General features: G+C 38.7%; 1 protein-coding gene across 1 annotated transcript; it reads right to left on the bottom strand.

The window, feature by feature from the left end:
• Positions 1-15,249: 15,249 nt before the first annotated feature.
• Positions 15,250-16,066, bottom strand: LOC112918555 (small ribosomal subunit protein eS1-like). Its single transcript, XM_072722431.1, has one exon. The coding sequence runs from the start codon at positions 16,049-16,051 to the stop codon at positions 15,299-15,301; it is 753 nt and encodes a 250-aa protein (XP_072578532.1). The 5' UTR covers positions 16,052-16,066; the 3' UTR covers positions 15,250-15,298.
• Between the last annotated feature and the right edge of the window lie 5,393 nt (positions 16,067-21,459).

Below are 21,459 nucleotides of genomic sequence, written 5' to 3'. Positions count from 1 at the left end.
CCTAAACCGCCGCGTCGCTGGCCGTGATCACCGAGGCAGCCGGCGGCGCTGGGCGAAGCGGGGCGGTCCTGGACCGCTCGGGGACAGCCTGCGGGCAGGCTCCCTTCGTTACAAACCTGGTCAGCGCAGGCGGGCGGGACAGATGGAGAGAGGGAGACCCCCGGAAGGGAAGGCACGGGCAGCACGTGGACATTCCCACTGAAGACAGGACTGGGACAATTTCCACCAGTTGTCTCCGGCCACATTCTTTCGGTCTGAATTTAGATTGTGAGCCAATGAGCAAAGACCATTTCCGCTTCCGAATCCCGCAGCCTCGTGACTGTCACTTTAAAAAGGATGCAGCAGTGGGAGACAGGGCTAAGTAGCTGGTAGAGCACTTTCCCGGTTAGAAGCAGTTTGCCTGCTCGAGCATCTACTCTGCTGCGGTGAATTTAATCCACATTTCCTCTGCATCCCTAACTCTACCTGCAGGAAGCTTTTGCTGCTTCCTTGTCCTCTTAACTTGCTGGTCAGGTTTCATTCTCTCCTTCTGTTTGGTCCTGTTTTCCTATTACAGTAATGCAAACAGTATCTCTCCTTTTATTGATCACATCCCATTTTCTCCGGAACTCACTCCACTGGCTCTGTCTGGCTGACTTCCTCAAGATTCCCTTCCAGCTCTGCCATGATCACCAGCTCCTATGTCCACGCCTGTTTGCGTATATTTTACAAGTGTTCTTCAATGAGTACATAGATGTTAAGCTCCAAGAGGAATGAGGCCTTGCTTTCTAGACCTGTGGTGTAATTGGCTTAATAACACCTGCCTTGGAAGATTGTTGTTAGGAATAAAAGGAAAAACGCACATAAAACAGGCAGCACACAATAGACACTTAAGACAGAGTAGCTATTATTATGCTGATCCTAATGTAGTTCCCCCTAGATTTCTGCCCATGAGATATTCAGCAAATACTATTACTGATTTCAATCCCAGAGCTCTCTCAGGCTATCTCTTTTTAAAATATTTTAATCCTTCTGGTTTTCTCTTTTTTCCAGTTTGTCATCTTTTCTGCTGATCATTTAGTGCTTACACTCAGGTGGGAATAAATGATGAGGTAAGTGAAGACAGGTACAAAGATAAATGAGACTAGAATAGGCATCAGCAGATGTGGAACTAGCTTGTCCAACCCTCCCTGCAACCTCACGATCTACTCCCTGTGATTACTGATACCCCTCCATGGGCCCTGGGTAAGTCACTGTAAATATGGGTTTATGATACATGTATGTAAAAATGGCCTGTAAGCTATGAAGTATCTACAAATGTAAGGAGACCACTGGACAAAAGTGCTCTGTCCATCTCTGCTGCTTTGTTTATTAACATGTGTCTCCTCCTCTGATTTCCTTGAACCTCCAAATGCATATCACCAAGGAATACTTTCATTCCTTTCCTATAACAATAAAGGTGTAACTGGGCCTCGGCCCTTCTACCTCCGTTTCACACATTCTCCCACCCCCACTTTATAACCCTTTGGTCAAAGGCTTTGGATTGGGAACTGTGATGAGTGTGGAGTGGAGAGGAGTGTTTGAGCAACAGACTAGTGTCTGTTGCTAGTCTGACTCCCATGGACTACATTTAAGTTTCAATGCTAAGAGGACAGGACTATTGTAGTCAACATTTATTGACTACTTTGCTATGTTCCAGACAGTCTACTAAGTGCTTTTGTGCTTTATCTTTTTAATTTTCAAAACTGCCTTATGAAATCGGTACTCTTATTATCCCATTTTACACATGAGAAAACTGACATATTCAGGAAGGGGTGCCTGGGTGAGTGGCTCAGACGGTTAGGCATCCAACTCTTGATTTAACCTCAGGTTGTGATCTCAGGGTTGTGAGATCAAGCCCCAAGTCAGACTCCATGCTGAGTGTGGAGCTTGCGTAAGGTTCTCTCTCTCTCTCTCTTCCTCTGAGTGTCTGTCCCCCCACCCCACTCCGCTCACTCCACTCTCTCTTTCTCCCCTTCCCTCTCTTAAAAAGATTAAGTAACATGCCTATGTTACAGTGCCGATAAATGGTGGAGCTAAGTTCATGGGACTTCAGACTGCCATTATGTACACTGCCTTCTATTTTAATAGGCATATACTTCTAAATATTTATAAATGGCTTGTTTCCCTAAAATAAATATATAGAAGTAAACATCTTATATACACATATGATCAATCAGCTAAAAGACATAATAAAGGAATAAAGACCCTAGTTACAATCGGGGTGGGGGAAAGAAAGATAAATTTCCTAGGAATACAATTAACAAAATGTGCAAGATCTAAATGAAGAAATATACTTAAAGCTCCTTAGGGACACAAAAGAATACTTGAACAAATAGAAAGGCATATAATGTTCTTAGATTTTTTTTTAATTCAATTTTATAAATATGTAATCATTCCTAAATTAATCTAAAAACTTAACCTTGATGCTAAAGTTAATATAGAAAATTAAATTTAGGGGTGCTTGGGTAGCTCAGTCAGTTAAGCCTCTGCCTTCAGCTTAGGTCATGATCCCAGAATCCTGGGATTGAGCCCCGCATTGGGCTCCCTGCTTAGCTGAAAGCCTGTTTCTCCCTCTCCCTCTGCTGCTTTCCCTGCTTGTGTGTTCTCTCTCTCTCTCTGTTAAATAAAGAAAGAAAACCTTTAAAAAAAAAAGAATATTAAATTTAAATTGACAAGAGATATGGAGAGTAACTAGCTATACAATATTTTTAATATTTTAAAGCTATAGTATCAAAACAGAGTAGTGTTGCTATATGATCTATTTATATTAGAATATCAATAGGGAGATAAAACAGTAACACAGAATAGAAATCACAGAAATAGACCCAAATACACAGAATAAGTTAATATGTGATAAGGCAAGCAATAGGGGGAGAATGGAATGAACAATTGAGTAAATGGTTTTGAAACAACTGAATAGACAACTGGGAAAACATAAATGGTATGTACTCCTCACAGTTTACATGAGGATACAACCTAAATTGAGCAAATATTTCAATATTTTTTTAAAAAACCATAACAAGGGGATCTCTGGGTGGCGCAGTGGTTTGGAGCTTGCCTTTGGCCCAGGGCGCGATCCTGGAGACCCGGGATCGAATCCCACATCGGGCTCCCGGTGCATGGAGCCTGCTTCTCCCTCTGCCTATGTCTCTGCCTCTCTCTCTCTCTCTCTCTCTGTGACTATCATAAATAAATAAAAATTAAAAAAAAATTAAAAAAAAAAAACATAACAAGTACTAAAAGAAACAATGGAAGAATTCTTTTCTAATCTCAGTAGTGAAGGTCTTACTAATTGTATAACAGAACCCAAGTGTCTAAGAGGGAATAATGACAAATTCTAACACATACAAAATATTTGTTTGTGTGGAGGGAAAACACAAATTCAGAAGATAAATGACAAAATGGAAAAAAATGTGCATCTCATATCAAGTTAAAGAACACATTTCCCAGGATACCTGGGTGGCTCAGTGGTTGACCGTCTGCCATGGGCTCAGAGTGTGATCCCAGGGTCCTGGAATCGAGTCCTGCATCAGGCTAACTTCAGAGAGCCTGCTTCTCCCTTTGAGTATGTCTCTGCCCTTTCTCTCCTGAATAAATAAATAAAAACTTAAAAAAAAGAACTCATTTCCCTAATATACAAAAAGCTCCTATAAATCAATAAGAAAAATAATGACTTTTATTTTCCAGTCTGACATGTAAAGACTTGGAAATCATCACTGCTGTCCACACAAGAAAAAAGTTGGACAAACTAAAGTCAACAGATATTCTTAGATCCCTCAGAGAATTCAGGTCACAGGATAAGCTGCTGCTGTGAAAACTGAAAAGACAGATAGATGTAGAGACTCATACCTTAGAGGAACAGGAGCCCACCTCTGGAACCAGTATCAGTAAGAACACCTAACTGTCATTGATGAATTGTTAGGAGCTCAGTTTGAACAAGCTTGAGAGTTAAAAATTCAGAAAAGGCCTAATCTTAGAAGGGACCCTACACTTTCCTGACATGTACCCCCAAGAGCTCTACCAGATTCTCACTGAGAAGATCTGAGAAAAATTTCTTCCTGCTTCCTTCAGGGAAGGGAGAAAAGAACCATTTTAAAATTTGCCCAGAGTTCTCTATTCTTCTTAACAAAGCCTGGCCTCGAGAAAAGATATTTTGCCAGCACCTAATCAACCTGGAGGAAGGGAAATATCCACCACCAGCCCCTTCCAGACCTCACTGTGGAGAAAAGGAAATATCCAACTGGGACTTTCTAAAAGACTGAGACCTAGTCATAGGGCCATAGAACATTTCCCCTGCCCCTACATCTTACCATGACATCCAGAGAGCTCCTGTATAGTAAGAAGGATTAAAGCTAAAAGAACTGCAGGACTCAGACCCTATTTTAGAAATCTCTAGGGAAACCCAAAGACAACAAAGGAAACAAAAACAGAGACACCGGAAGAAACTTTAGCCCCTGACCCATAGCCACTGCAAACAATAAAAACAGCCTAATTCCTCACCAGATAAATATAAAATCTCCACTAAAGGTGTTTACCTAAGTAATTTTTACCCAAGTCATAATATCCAGTTTTCAACAAAAAAATTACACAGCATTCTGAAAGGTTAAAGAATAAAAGCATAATATGAAAAGACAAAGCAAGAGTTAGGAGTTTGGGGATTATCACACCAGGAGTTTGAAATAACTATGATTAGTAAGGTAAGGGCTCTAGTGGACAAAATGGATAACATGTAAGAATAGACAGGTAATGTAAGCAGAGAGATGAAGACTAAAGGAAAGAATCTAAAGGAAATATGAGAAATCCAAAACACTGCAAAAGAAATGAAGAATGCCTTTGATGGGTTCATCAGTGCACAGAACACAGCCAAGGAGAACCAGTGAGATTCCAACATAGGTCAATAGAAAATTCTAAAATTGAAATGCAAAGATAAAGGAAAGAAAGATATGGAACAGAATATCCAAGAACTGTGGGAAAATAACAAAAGAAGTAGCATCCACATAACGGGAATACCAGAAGGAGATGAAAGAGAGAAAAACAACAAGAAACATTGGAAGTGATAACATTTAAGAATTTTCCAAAACTAATGACAGATTCTAAGCCACAGATCTAGGAAGGTCAGAGAATAATAAGTAGGATAAAAACCAAAAAAATATGCAGTGTATCTCATATTCAACACATATTCCATGTCTAAAGTATAGACAAACATAAAGAGAAAATCTTGAAAAATACCTGGGTTGCTCAGCAGTTGAACATCTGCCTTCGGCTCTGGTTGTGATCCCGGGGTCCTGGGATTGAATTCCACATCAGGCTCCCCACAGGAAGCCTGCTTCTCCCTCTGCCTATGTCTCTGCCTCTGTGTGTGTGTGTCTGTCATGAATAAATAAATAAAATCTTAAAAAGAGAAAATCTTGTAAAAGGATAGAGAGGGGGGAGGACATCTTACCTGTAGTGGAACAAGGGTAGAATTACGTTGGACTTCTCATCAGAAACCGTGCAAGAAAGATGAGAGTGGAATGACATATTTAAAGTGTTGGGGGGAAAAAAATACTCACAATGGAATAAAATAGTTCACAGAAAATACAAATGGTTCTTAAACATTAATAAATGTGCTCAACTCCCTTTACTCCCTTTGCATTTTTTAAATGCAAAAAAACTGTGCAGATATACCATTTTTTACCTATAAATTTGACAAATATTTAAAAATAATATAAAACACTATGTTAGAGTTTGGAGAATTCAGTTGCTCTCATACATTACTGTGGAGATTAAACTTACAAAGCTTTTTTAAAAGATTTTATTTATTCATTCATGAGAAACACAGAGAGGCAGAGACACAGAGGAAGCAGCAGGATCCCTGCGGGTAGCCCAACGTGGGACTCCATCCCAGGACCCGGGGATCACACCCTGAGCCAAAAGCAGATGCTCAACAACTAAGCCACCCAGGTGCCCTCTGACACAGGTTTTAAGAAGGGCACTTTTGATAATATCTACTTATAAATCACAAATGTGTAGATCCTCTGACTGAGCAATCTCTCTTCTGGAAATTTATCTTCAATATCTATGTACACATGTACAAAATCACATGTGCAGAAGATTCCTTACTGTAGCACTCTTTGCAGTAGCAAAATAGTGGAAACAGCCTATGTGTCCATCGAGAATGACTGGTTATATGAATTTAAAGAAATCTATAAAATAGAATCTTAAGCAACTTGGTAAAAGAAAAAAAAAATTGGGAAGCTTTTTGTATACTTCCATGAACTAATCTAATCTGCCATGAACTAATATCAAAGGATATTGTTAAGAAGAAAAAAATACAATCCAGAACAGCTTATATGTTATGGCATCATGTGTGTCCTAAAGGGAAAACTTTTATATTTATACATGTAAGTAAATATCTCTGGAAATACATACAAGAAACAAAGACAATGACTTTCATTGCCTTCAAGAAAAAAAATTATATAGCTAGTGGACAATGGATAGGAAGGAGGATTTTCACTATATACACTTTCTTACCACTTTGAACCACACAAAGTAGTGTTTATTTACAAAAACTTAAGTACGGTTTAATGTTTTAAAGTAATTACATATATCTCTTTGGAAGGAACGGAAGTGCAGTGCCTGATGCAAATGTCTTGAGAGGAACTACAGAAAACATGATGGGGGACCCTGATCCTCCACACAGCCCAGGTGCATGAATTAACACATCTCTGAAAATGTAACAGAGTCAAATCCAAATGCTGTTCCTTTCCATCTCTTTCAGTATAATTCTTGTGTTTCCTTAGCATTTTATCCTGTTAATTTTATCTTTCTTCCTTCCTCTCCTTATTTCTCCTATCATAAAACGTGGCTGGCAAAGCCCTGGACTTTCTTTACTTCTAATTGTCCCAATACTGGATCACATTGCTAATTCAAAATGCACTACCTTCCACTCCAAGTTCATCCTCATGGCCAGCAAAGCTGCCCAAATTCCTAATGTGACCTCCCCTCCATGTTTGCCTCTTCATTCCCATTTCTCCCCACTTTCCTTTTGGTCACTCCAGCATAACTCATTTTAATTATTTTTTTCTTGCCTACTTCCCTAGTTTTATTATTATTTTTATTTCCCCACTTTTAGAATATAGATGGTGTATAAATAATAACAATACCAATAATACTTATCACTCAATACATGCAAAGAACTTCACGTACACTATTTCATTCAAACTTAATTACACTATAAATTAGACATCATTACCTCTGCTTGTTAAGGTTGAGGGAACTAAGGTGTAGAGAGCTTTAAAACACTTGACCAGAGTCACACAGCCAGGGAGCTAATTCTAATGCAGACCTTCCAACACAAAAGCCTGGGTTTTCCCCTCCTTCTTCTTCCCAGTTTAAGTTAAATTTGTAATCAGGCTTCCACTGAGTTATCTGTCTATATTCTCTTCTCCATTTTTTTCTAACTCTGCCCTTTGTTATCATTAACACGAATGCTAAATTTAATGGAATATCTGTCTGCTTCATTTCTTATACTCTAATGCTTTTTAGTGATTCAATGGGTAATTACCAAGTTAGTATTTTTTAGTAAGTACCTCAAAACATAGACATAGGAAGAATAGAAAAACTTTGAAAGCAAAAATTGTATTAAGAAGAATAAAATAATACCAGAGGTGTGACTTACATTTTTTGAAGCCATATTTTAAATATAGTAAAGGATGAGCAAAAAAGAACAGGCATCTAATTTCTCTTATCTATTAGCCAGCATAAACTTCCTACTTTTGTCAAAGAATTGCTTCTCTGATTAGATTGGAATCTCTTTACAGTGGGAGAAAACATCTAGAAAATGTTTATTTTTGTACAGCCTATGTTCATTTATATCCCTGCGCGACTAGATATTGTTGACTATATGCCAGATGTTGCATATAGAAAAGTGGAGGTTATTGCTGATGCTCTATTCCACTACACAGTGTGTCCCTTTTTTTCTTAGATATGAGAGCTTGATCACATGAATCCAATCAGGAATTTAACTGGTTTGGGGCAGGGTTGCAGTTTTAGGATGAGACTATAGTCTTTTGTCTATAGGCCTTTGTCTATATCCACCCTGTTCCTGGGGCATAACCCTGCCCTACTTCTGATGGAGAGCCCAATGGATGTCAGTTTCCTCAACTCTGGAAGATTTCAGATGTTTTCAAACCAGCTTTCCAGGTTCCTTACACACACACACACACACACACACACACACACACATGTCAACATCTGGCAAAAGTCTTAAGGCCAAGAGGAAACAGCCCTGTGCTTGAAGTAGGCCCTGTCCCCCCAGAGGCTTCTCGTTTTTTAAGAATGTAAGCTTGTGGGAGGTTTCATTTGCCCTGTAGAAACTTCCAGCCCCATTCCCCATCATCCTATGAATCCTGATAACTCAGCAAATATTTTGCAGAGAAAACCAGCTCTGCGTGTGAAGCGTTTCAAGTTTCCAATTTGTCACACTAGGCCCTGTGTTGTTTAGAGCTTTGCTGGTTTCTCTTCCTTTCACGAGGACCATCTGCCTAAGCCACATCTGATCCTAGACCTGTACCCCAAATCAACAAATGCCACTAGGGCCAAGAACACCTGTCAGTCTTCAACTTGCCTGGGAACAATTCTTCCTTCTCTGTCCTTTTAGTTCATCTAGTACTCATTTCTTCCATGACTGCCTTGTGCCTTCCAAAATCTCATTTTCGTCATTCTTCCAGTTCCTCCTAGTGGCCTGCCTCCACCAACTACGTTCTATCCAAAAGGAAAAGTTTCACATTTTAATCTTGAAGATGTGAAGGTGATTATCATAATGATTCTACCTTATACGTCACCATGTTTAGTCATTTCCGAAGGTCTTACACATCCACTGTCTCACTTGGTTCAAGACTTCTCCCAAGTCTGGCACAGGTAAATGAGGCTACCCGACTTGGCAGGAAATCTCTGAAGCACACCCCCCAGGCACAACTGGCACTGAAGGGGAGGAGGCCTCTCCTCAGTTCTTCTGAGACCTAGCTTGTCTACAGTGTCTCCAAATTAAGGACATAAAAATAAATGGGAGATTTTTACCACGCTAGACAGCATAGTCTTCAACAACTGACTTGCACTTGTTAGCCTTCATTTACAAGAATGCTTGAATACAGACAGATTCAGTGTGGGATTTAAGATGATTAGTGAATCACCTTAAATCTTCATAAATGTAGGTTTACAACATTTATGAAACAATCACCTCAGACAGCATTTTCCACTGAGTTGCTGATTGAAGAAAATACAAAATCGAAAATAACATTCCAAAATTTTCTAAGGATATATATATAGCACTAAAAGTGTACCCTATATGAACCTCCTGGCACATAAATTTCATGAATTATGCTGGTATGTAAACTCACCTCTAGATAACCATGCTTCCTTCTCAATGTTGTAGAACCGGGAGGATATGTTTATCCTTAGTATCTCTCTAGATAGGTTTACCAAGCTGACCTTTCAAAGAAATGGAATGTGCAACATGTTTAAGTACCTTCTAGAGAGCTTTTGCAATTCAACAAAGTCCCTTTCACTGTAGCAGAGTAGTTCTATTCAGCTAAGCTGGTCTTTGACATAGTGGCCAGCACTACTCATAAGGTATTCTCTGAAGGAGGTCCAGAAAGTCCCTGTGGTCAGAAATCTTCCCCCAGCATTAATGCATTTTTTTTTTTATTTTAGAAATCAGAGGTAGAAGGGGAGAGAGCAAGTCCTACTCATAAATTGGCCAGACCCAGAAAACACAGAGTTAATATCAACTTGAGTATTTCACTCAAGAACAATGAAATAGCACGAATCCACAAAAAAAAATTAAAAAACATAACCATACTCAGCATACAACATCACTATAGATAATTCTGGGGAAGCATTCTTATTTGCAATATGCAGGAGCTACTTGAGGGCAAAGGAAGTGAAGTCGTGTTTTTCATGCTATAATTTGATCATGTGCAATTGATTTTAATTGATCAGTCACATTTGGGATTGTTTAGTGTGGCATTATTTACTTCAATGTGTTGAACACCCAGTAAAACAACCAAAGTTTCATAGTATTTCTAATTACACCCAATATGGAAATAATGCTGTATTTTGAGTTACTACTTCACATGAAAAGGAGATTCAACTGACAGTGCCCATTCTTAATCTTTGAACATTTCTTTAATCATAGCTTCATTTTACTTATTTTTATTTATTTATCCATTTTACTTTACATCCTTCCATTTGAGTTGAATGATGATGTAGCACTTTTCTCTGTCAATTTTAAGCATGTATCTGTCTGTGGATTTCAAATGGGAGGGGTACCAGTGACTAACCCAAAGTCTAAAACTATGGTTTTCCATAGTTAACTTCTCCTTGGTAAAAATTATTGGAATGTGAACTAAATTTGAAAACATAAATTGAAGTGAAGCATAAATAGTCATGCCCTAAAAGAAAAAAAAGACATCCTCACTTTGTCAAACTTTAGAAAAATGCTGGCACTGTATGATACAACATCAAACCAGATATTGAGTCTTTGCCCATATTCTTTCCCATGGAACAAGATGAAAATGAGTGCTCTCCCACAGTCTGTAAATCCCTTTACCCACAGAAGAGAATATGGTGTAAAATAAGCAGACAAGACAGCATGGCAAACTAGAAAGAGTGCATTTTTTGAAAGCTCTGCCATGGCAGACTGGACAAACTCTTCAGCGACACCCAGACCAATTTCCTCATCTGTACAATGGGGATGCTAATATTTGCCACATGCTTGTTTAGAGGATAGAAAGGGATACAGCCGATGTGAAATGCCGAACATCTAAAAGGGGCTTACTTAAAGTACATCTTATCAAAGAGCATAAATTGACTTCACTTAAATGGTAAAGCTATTTTCAAGAGAAAACTAAATAAATAAAGGAAAAAATGAGATTTATGAAGATTAAGCAATAACAAAGCAGCAAGCAGGGGAAATTTTAAATACAGCATGATTGCCTCTATACAAAAACTGGCATTTGCTTGGGATGGGGGTTCAAAACGGAAGCCTCAAGGAAATGCACCAAAATGCTAACACTAGTTATATTATGACTGTGAATATAAGGTATTTTTCCCCCTATTTTCCAGATTTTCAATAATGTGCTTAGTGTTACTTATATAATGAAAATACTTTTCTTTTTTGAATTTTGAAAGCTAAGTGATGCCCTTTTTTTTTCCATAGAAATCACCAACTTCCTAGCAGAGACATTTAAAATATTGTTTTAAATACTCCAGAGGGCAGCCCGGACGGTTCAGTGGTTTAGCGCCGCCTTCAGCCCAGGGCGTGATCCTGGACACCGGGATGAGTCCCACGTCGGGCCCCCTGCATGGAGCCTGCTTCTCCCTCTGCCTGTGTGTGTGTGTGTGTGTGTGTGTGTGTGTGTCTCACGAATAAATAAATAAAATCTTTTTAAAAAAATCCTTCCCACCCCAGTGATTGTATTTTAAAAAAATAATACTCCAGAGCTTTTTGCAGTAATTGCTAATAACGTATTTCATTCGATTCATCATTTATTGAGAGCCATGTGCCAGATTCCAGAAGAAAACAAAATAAACGAGATAGGGGCTTGTCCCCATTCTGTCCCTTGATAATAACAATGCTGGTAGTTCTCCTACTGTAAACCAGCTTGAATATTAAGGCTTGAGGTGAAACAGAGGAGAGAGTGAGAGAGGGGAGGGGCAGATTTATTGCAAAAAATTGTGAGGGCTGACAAGGCAAATTCAAAATCTGTGGGGCAGGCCTGCAAACTAGATCTGCTGGAGCGGAAGCTGAAGCTGCTGGGGGCAGGTGAAATGTTTTCTACCTCAGGGAAAGCCCTCAGTTACACTCAAGGTCTTTCAACTGATTGGATCAGGCCCACTCAATTTATCCAGGGTAGTCTCCTTTACTTAAAGTCAGCTGATTGTACATGGTACCCACATGTGTAAAGTATCTCAAAGTAACACCCAAATGAGTGTTTGGTTAAATAACTGGGGACTATAGCCTCACCAAATGGATGCATCAAATGGACCCTCATGGTCACCCAACATTTCTGTTTTCTCCTACTTCCTCATTTAGTTAAAGCCACTATTTTCTTAGCTCATTCCAGACCTCACCAAAAATGGAATTCTCAGGAAATAAGGTCCTTGCTACATCCCTGTCTTCCTGCCAAGGCAAGGGTAACATAAAGCTTGGTCAATTGGGAACTTTATTACTTCGCTGAACCTTCATTACATCAAACAAAACCATCACAGAGGTTTAAAAGCTCTCTCACTAGAGAATGCCTTAACAAATTAGGAGAGTAGTCTTATTCCAGGTAGGCTGTTGCCTTAAATTTGGTGAAAACCAAGGCAGAGAGGCATTGCAAAAGTCAGTGTAAAGCAAAATCCGCTCCCTATTAACCACAATGTCAAATGTGAGGAGGCAAAAGGTGAAGAACAGAACAGCTATGATCCCTACCCCATGGAGTCCAAAGTTTTTTTGATTGTTGTTCTTTATTAAATTTTATTTTTATTAGACAATCCCTTATTTACATGTATTTTAGGCTGTGATCTCTACTTATTCATGCAACTAGCCTTGCTCGTGCCATATGTGTTCGCACCAGTGGTTCTCGCCTGGGCTGATTTTGCCCCACCAGGGGACTTTCTGCACGGTCCAGATACATTTTTGGTTGCTCAGTCAGGGGTACATGGTGGAGGCCACGGTGCTGCTGAACATTCTAAAATGTAACAAAGAATTATCCAACCCACAATGTCAGTAGTGCCAAGGTTGAGGAACCCTGGTCTAGATTGTCCTGGTGTGAGTTCTGCCACAAATTCCAATCAAGTTCCTCAAAAACTAGGTCTATGGAGAAAATAAGTTGTTAATTCCTTTAACCTTCAGTTTCCAGACTTTGCTGAAATTACTCCTTAAAATCATGTCAGAGTTTTTAGTGATTTGGGGAGGGTAAAATGAAGAAAATATGTTCATTTTTTTAAATGGCTAAAAATACTAATGTTCTAGGTCAATTAAAGTTATTGATTATAGATAAAATTTCGGGGCACATGACTGGCTGAGTCAGTAGCCTGCAGTTTTTGATCTTGGGGTGGTGGATTTGAACCTCACGTTGGGTGTGGACATTACTTAAAAATAAAACCTCTAAACTATTAAAACTTTAAATATGATAGTATCATGACATGTCAGTCACGTTGCTGAAACATAAACTCATGAAACAAAATTTACATTATTAACGTTTTAAATTACATATCTCAACTGACTTATTCAATTTTCATTTATTCTTTAATGGAATCTATATTAAACATTATTTGCTCTTTTCAAAATCTATTTCATCTTGAAAAGTAAAATAAGAGGAAGTTTTCTAAATTTTTTTTAAGATTTATTTATTTATTCATGAGAGACACGGAGAGAGAAGCAGAGACACAGGCAGAGGGAGAAGCAGGCTCCATGCAGGGAGCCCAACGTGAGACTCGATCCCGGGACTCCAGGATCACACCTTGGGCTGAAGGCAGGCTCCAAACCGCTGAAGCCATCCCCCTTCAGGGATCCCATGAAGTTTTCTAAATTATAGCTATAGCACCCCCATGCCCAATGATTGTAATTCACAAATAACACAACATATGTTTTTCTGCTAACAATCCCATATTGTCACTGAAAAAAAAAAGTTTCTAAATACAATGAAAGTCATGTGTTCTTCATCATCCATTGTATTAGTCAGGGTTGTCCAGAGAAACAGAGTCAATATGATATATACATGTGTGTAAATATGCATATATACATAGAGATTTATTATAGATAATATTATTAGACTTTGCATATAAAGATTATATGTATATAAAGATTATTATATAGAGAGTGATTATAGGAAGAGATTTATATAAGGAACCGGCTTATGTGATTACAGAGGCCAGTAAGTCCAAAATCTGCAGGGCTGACGTCCCAGTTCAGCTGGAAGCTGACAGGTGGAAGAGCCAATGCCTAGGTCAAACGCCATCAGGGCAGAAAGTTTTTTTCTCTCTCAGAGAAGAAGGTCAGCTTCTTGTTCTACGCAGGCTATAAACTGATTGTGTGAGACCCACTCACATTTATGGAGGGCAGCTTCAATTCAGCCTGCTGATATAAATGTTAACCACATGCAAAAACACTCTGACAGAAACACACAGAATATTGTTTCACCAAATATCTAATATCTAAACTGACACATAAAATTTATCATTACACCTATTCAGAAAAAAAAAGACATCTAGAAAGGGGGAAGAATGAGAAATAACTTATGATGGCCAAGATATGTCTATACACACTGGCATATTACTCAGCCAGAAAAAAAAAGATGAGATTTTGCCTTTGCGACAACATGGATGCACCTAGAGGGTATTATGCTAAGTGAAATAAGCCAGAGAGAGAAAGACAAATACTGTATTATTTTAATCATGTATGGAATCTAAAAAACAAAACAAGTGAATAAATAAAAAGCAGAAGCAGACCTTTAAACACAAGAACAAAGTGATGGTTGCCAAAGGGAGAGGGTAAAAAGATGAGCAAAATGGGTGGGTGGGGAGTAGGATATACAGAATTCTGGTTAGAGAATGAATAAGTCATTAGAATAAAAGGTCCAGCCTAGGGAATATAGTCAATGATATTTTAGTAGGTGCTATATGGAGACCAATGGGAGCTCCACTTGTGAGCATATAGCATAATGCATAGAGATGTTGAATCACTATTGTACACCTGAAACTAATGTAACATTGTGTGTCAACTAAACTCAAAAAACTTTTTATAGTTGGAAATAACATGTTCAATAATAAGGAATCAGTTAAACAGACAAATTCAGCCCCACAACAAAACCATTATTTTCCTAGTGTGGTAGAAAACTGTTTAGTGTAAAAGTTTCTTAAATACCATTGACCAGGCTCAGCCATTATATACATGAATTCTTACAATACCTTGAGAATACTTGAGAGAGAGATGAGAATACTATTTAGATGAGAATACTCATCTAAAAATGTAAACCTATTTAGTATACTCAAATACTCACTTATCAGAGCCATTAAATGGAATCATATAATTGGAAGAAAACTTGGTGATAATCTCCAACTCCCCTCAATAGTGACAAAGAAAAACAAGATGGTGATTTAGATTTTTCTGCAATTATTGGCAGACCCTTGATTTCAGACACTTGAGAATAATAAACATTTTTTTTCATCACAAATGTGTTTTTATTTGTCACCATTAAATGTCTGAATTTTAAACAGATCCTTGGACTGGTGGTTCATATCCATCAGCTCATTCAACTTTAGCACCGGTCTCATCCCCCGTAGCTTTTCCAGAACTACTACCTTCACCATGAAGCTCCATGAGTTTTCCCAATTCAAACTTGGGCTTCTTCAGCATTTTTACTTTTCTAACAAAAACATCATGGAGTGGATAAATAGACTGACAAGCTTTTTCTATATCTTTTCCGATGCTGTCTGGAATCAATTTATTGACCACTTCTTTCAGGTCATTTGCACCTCTCAAGTCATGATTTCCATCATCTTTTTTCCGGATTTGGTGGACCTGTTGGTGCTGAGCATAAGAGGTCTTCCGAATCTGATAATTGCATTTTTTAGTAAAACCAACAAAAAATAGACGAAGCAAATAGCCATCGGTAGTCTTTACATCAACATGAGCTTCAATCATGGTCTGCCATTTTTTGACCATGGAGCACATTTTGTCACGGGTAAGATCCATGCCATGGAAATCAGTCAGGCAGTTTTTGCCCTGCACATCCTCAGTGATTAGCTTGAATTTGCGAAATGCAACTTCATCATTCTGCAGATCAGCAAGGCAAACTTCAAAAACGCGACCCTTGAGACCATCAGACACAATTTTGGTTCCTTGAGTTCTTGTGACTAGTGTTTCTCCAATATTTCTTATATTGAACATAGCTGGCACTTTCACATCATACCAATCTTTCTTAGAAAATGGATCAACCACTGTCTTCTTGGCTCCCTTTTTGCCGCCTTTCGTAAGGCGCTTGTTCTTGCCTACCGCCATGGCGCTGCTCTCGAGAACAATAAACATTTAAATATCAAAGTAGGATTTATGCTGACCACTCAAATAAATGGGAAAAGCACAAATCTGGGTTGGCAAAATAATTTGTCACTATTCCTATTTTTTGTTAATGTCAAGATTAGATTGGAGAGATTGCTTTTTATTCTGCAGAGTATGGCTACTATTGTAGAAAACCCCAGGAGTAGGTCTCAGTTCTGGCTATGCCTCAGGATTATGTGCAGAGTGACATAGAAATACAGCTGCTTGGGACCATTTCAGACACTGCTAGGATTTCCCTCCTCTTTTAGTAAGAATGCTAATCTAAAGTTTTACTAAAACTTTTGACTTACATAGACATGCCCAAAGGAAAAAAAAAACAGAAAGGAGTATTAGGCATAGAAATTATGACTACAATTTGGGAAACAGTATTTTCACAATTACTCTTTCCCACCTTTAAAAGTTCTGTATCAGAGAAAGTCTTACTATAGTCATTTCTGAAGTTAATCACACACACAAAAGTAAAAATACAGAATATCGAATTTAATTTGATAAATATCTGGGACAAGCCTTTCAGAATTCAGTTATAAGTCTGTGATACATATATCAGTTAACAATATTTAAATATCTAAATGCCACCCCATTCAATTTTAATGCTCTGACATTAATGACAAAAATTTTCCTCTTGTACCATTTGGTGTCTGTGAACTGCAGTGAAGTCTAGAGAAACACTGGCTTTTATTTTCAAGATGTGACTTTTTACTATTAATCTGTTGCTCTTGAACTGACCAGTGAGGACAGTAACATTTACAACCTCTGTCAAAACCATTTTTTAGAAGAACGCCTATAAGATACGTTGAGTTCCTTAGATAAATGGTGCCACAATAGACACAAACTCTGAAGCTATAGCATTATTGTAGCTTATCAACATAATCAACATAATCAGAAATTTTCTCTTTCATTGTGCAAAACTAGTTACTGAAGTGCATTACCTCTATTAGGAAGGTCAATAAATTGATTCTTAAACATAACTCAATAATTTATCAAGGGACCCTCCTTCCACTGGAAACAGTTTCCTAGAACTGGCTGCCAAATGCAGTTGCTGCTACTGAACCAAGTCTATGTACCAGGAGTCCAGAACTTTTCCTGGAAATCTCAGGATCCTTATCTACTGCACATGCCTGTGTGCAATTCAGTATGTCTGAGGTAGCACCAAAGCATCTACTTTATTTGTTTGTTTGTTTTTATTTTTTAATTCAATTTAGTTAACGTATAGTGTATTATTAGTTTCACTGGTAGAATTTAGTGATTCATCAGTTGCATATAATACCCAGTGCTGTTTCCATCAAATGACCTTCTTAATTCCCATCACCCAGCTATCCCACCCCCTGACCCTCCTCCCCTCCAGCAACCCTCAGTTTGTTTCCTAGAGTTAAGAGTCTCAGGGTCACCTGGGTGACTCAATTGGTTGAGCATCTGCCTTAGTCTCAGGTCATGATCCCACTGTCCTGGGATCAAGCCCCACATCGGGCTCCCTGCTCAACTGAGAGACTGCTTCTCCCTCTGCCTATGCTTCTCCTCCCACTTACGTGTTCTCTTTCTCTTTCTCCCCCTCCCTCTCTCTCATAAATAAAAAAATAATAATAAATCTTTTTTTTAAAAAAAAAGAGTCTCTTATGGTTTGTCTCCCTCTCTGATTTCATTTTTCCTTCCTCTAGGTTCATCTGTTTTATTTCTTAAATTCCACATATGAATGAAACCATATAATTGTCTTTCTCTAATTGACTTATTTCACTTAGCATAATACCTACTAGTTCCATCCACATCATTGCAAATGGCAAGACTTCATTCTTTTTGATGGTTGAGTAATATTTATATGTGTGTGTGTCTATATATAGTGTCTATATATGTGTGTGTGTGTATATACACACACACACACACATCGATATATATATATATATATCGATGGGCATCATGGCTCCTTCCACAGTTTGGCTATTGTGGACACTGCTGCTATGAACATTGGAGTGCAGGTGCCCCTTTAAATCACTATGTTTGTATCCTTTGGGTAAATACCTAATAGTGCAATTGCTGGGTCATAGGGTAGCTCTACTTTTAACTTTTTGAGGAACCTCCATTCTGTCTTCCAGAGGGGCATCCACACTTTTAAAGCATGCCCTAAGTGACTCTGGGTGGTGACTGGGGAACCTGCCTTGGGAGGAACTCGGTAGCCTTTGGCAAAGGGAGAACAGAAGTAGGGATAATGACCACACCAGGCCCTGCTCTTAACCTGCCCTAAACTTTTACTAATTATGTCCCCCAGAGAAACCTACCTTTTAGGATCCCTGAGTGGCTCAGCGGTTTGGCGCCTGCCTTCGGCTCAGGGCGTGATCCTGGAGTCCCGGGATCAAGTCCCAAGTCGGGCTTCTTGCATGGAACCTGCTTCTCCCTCTGCCTGTGTCTCTGCCTCTCTGTGTGTGTGTCTCATGAATAAATAAATAAAATCTTAAAAAAAAAAAAAAAGAAAGAAAGAAAGAAAAAAACCTACCTGCCCACTCTCTTAGTACCTGCCTAACATTCAAGGGATGAACTCACTCCAAGCACATCTCCAATAGTTCTCCTCTGGGAGATATGTTTGGGAGATATGTTGACTATATACATTGGAAAGAAAAGTTTAAAAGACCAACCCAAACAACAGTAAACATATAAATATATATCCTATGCACATGCATTGTGAGGGGGTTGGGAGTCTAGAAGTGATGAACCAGCCTCCTCCACGAATGTTACCTCAGATGGAAGAAAAATGTCTGCTCTGTGTAAATCCACTCCTCTACGTACAAGTTAGACACAAAACACATGTGTTACTCTACATGTACGGGTCTATGTACGGTGCAGTAGTCTGTGTCTATCTCCCTTAGACAATTTACTGCTTATTCATGTTCAATACATTTACAGCTATTTTGAATTTTTAAATGTAGAATAAATAAAGCTTAAAGATAGTTCATGCCAATTATGGAAAGACCACATGTAATTTATCTCATTGTTTTTCCTTCCATTGGCACTGCATTCCAGTTCTCGTTGCCATTCTTCCATACCTTTGAATTTAGATTTCCTTCCTAGCAGGTGGCTTGGCTCCTTCTGTACCACCCTCGGTGGAGATGGCCCCCGTCCCCTCCAAGTAACAATTCTGCATACACTTGAATCATGCCAAAAAGTCTAATTTCAACTGTGTCTCCCTCAGCTACATAACACTGATTTCGTTATTTTGCTTTTATTTTCCTCACCTTCCAAACTTAGGCTGGAGGTGTGGATCTTCTCTGCACTTTCTATTCAGTAGCGCATGCTCACCAACATCACCCAGATGTAAACTCTGCTAAGTCAGGGCTCTTTGTCCAATATATCCAAGTTCCAGGAAGAGGGGTTACTCCAACTTAGGTGCTCAATAAAGATTTGTTGATTGAATGAATGTTCCTGTCTCATCTTTCTGTGTTCCGAGTCAGATTATATCTGATAAATAGTATGTTACAACATTAACTTTGCCTTCAACTCTATCTCATTTCTGGTTTCTAAAAAATGAGGTGATGGCTTTGTGCCAAGCCCCACCTTTGCCATTACTGGTAAGTAAGCATAGTGTCTGGCATTAGAGGTCAATGAATGCTGACACCTGGATCAGAAACCAATTTTTGAACAAAAGACTAATGCTAACATTTTTCTTTTCCTTTGTGAGTGATTATGTTTTGCTCAACTTTTGTTACTGAGCACAGTGATTTCTAGAAGAACGTCTTTGGCTTGGAAAAGCAAGGGTAGATTGACTCTCCGATAAAGTAAAAGCTAACTCCTTCACTTTGCCTTTACTCCAGGTGGGTTTGCTGTTGTTCCCTAGATTATGCAGAAAGGAAGGGAAGCACTGAAAGAGAAATCTGAACAGCTATGAAGGGTCCATTAGACTTTGGCAAAGGCCCAAAGAGACCACCAAGCTTGCTCATAAATGCACAGTGTCTAATAAAAATGTGATGATGATTATTATTATTATGCATTTATTGAGCAGCAAAAATGTGCTAAATTTTAAAATGTATGCACTCTGTTATTCATATCTCCCGGATGGGTGTGTAGAAACTTCTTGCTGTTTGTTTTCCCTGGTAATTGGCATGTTGTTTTCCTGGATCTGATGGCTGCCAAAGGTCACCATTCCACTCACGCTTGAGGTCTCTGTGGCCCAAGAGCGATGCCTCGGTAACCCCACCACCTCAGGCTGGTACCACTTCGTTATGGGCCAAGTTCCATTCTATGATGGAATCAATATGGGACAGGCGTGTTTACCAAGTCCATTGAATTTCTTTGCTCTCTTTCTCCAAAGAAAAACATTTGTTTGAGCCTTCAAAGTGAGGAATTTGCTTCTTAACCCAGAGATCACACATAAAAAAAAAAGTGACTTCATACCTTAAATCTACTTCTGATTCAGAAATCACTGCAGGAAATTGCTGACCTCTTAGGCAAACTCCCATTCTAGTCAGAGAATAAAAACAACAACAAATTAGTTCCTGGGGGATTTTCAGGCGCTCCCAACAACCATTACTTTACAAGCACTTTATCAACTCTTAGGCAAAGTGTCACAAAAATATAGACAATGTTTAAAATGTGGGGAACGACAACCTATACTGCCAACCAGAAATAGGTGCTTTGTGAACTGCTTGCTTTCTCTAAATTCTGCAATGAGAAGAGTCAAATCCGTCAATAGGAAACTCTTGTTTTAAATTAGGTGAAATCTGTGATTTTTCCTTGTGCTTCTCCTCTTAAGAAAAAAGAAGAAAAAGCTGTAAGTCACTGGAATGACTCAAGCCAAAGCAGAGAACAAATACTACAGGATTCAACTTGACCAGGCATTATTATACCAGCACACCTAAGGCCAGTTGCTCAAAAGGTTCACGCCCTGTCTGCACCTGCAATTATTTTCATGCACAAATAATGTAAGTCAATTTGGTCACTTGTGAGCTGAATTCAGCACTGTCCCCTCATTCTGAATGGATAAAGGATCATCTTCTAGTGAAACTATATTTTACGAGTCATTTTTGTGTTTGCACGTTGTGGCTGCAACAAACGCTTTAAACGCTTAAACCAATGACAACTAAAACTCTTTAGAACTCAGTACACTACATGTATTTGTTGCTTTCTCTCATCTCTACTTTTCTAATGATGATTAGTCAATAGCTATCATATGTGAACAAACCCCAGGAAGCTAAGGCAAATCTGAAGCCTCTCGGGATTTTTTTCCAAACAAAGGTCCAGATTTGAGTCAACCAATGATGCTCAAGAAAAATTATCACAATGAAAAAGACCTAGCTTATCTTGAAATCTACCCAGTACCGATACTGCTGTCTTAATTTTTTTTTCCTTCCATAGCTTTTATATTCAAA

This window comes from Vulpes vulpes, chromosome 9 (genome assembly GCF_048418805.1).
Source record: "Vulpes vulpes isolate BD-2025 chromosome 9, VulVul3, whole genome shotgun sequence".
NCBI lineage: Eukaryota > Metazoa > Chordata > Mammalia > Carnivora > Canidae > Vulpes > Vulpes vulpes.
The sequence above is the reverse complement of the archived record's forward strand: the minus strand, read 5'-3'. Positions and strand labels throughout refer to the sequence as shown.

Excerpts from the sequence above, each read along its gene's own strand:
- LOC112918555 (XM_072722431.1), bottom strand. The coding sequence starts at position 16,051 with ATGGCGGTAGGCAAGAACAAGCGCCTTACGAAAGGCGGCAAAAAGGGA.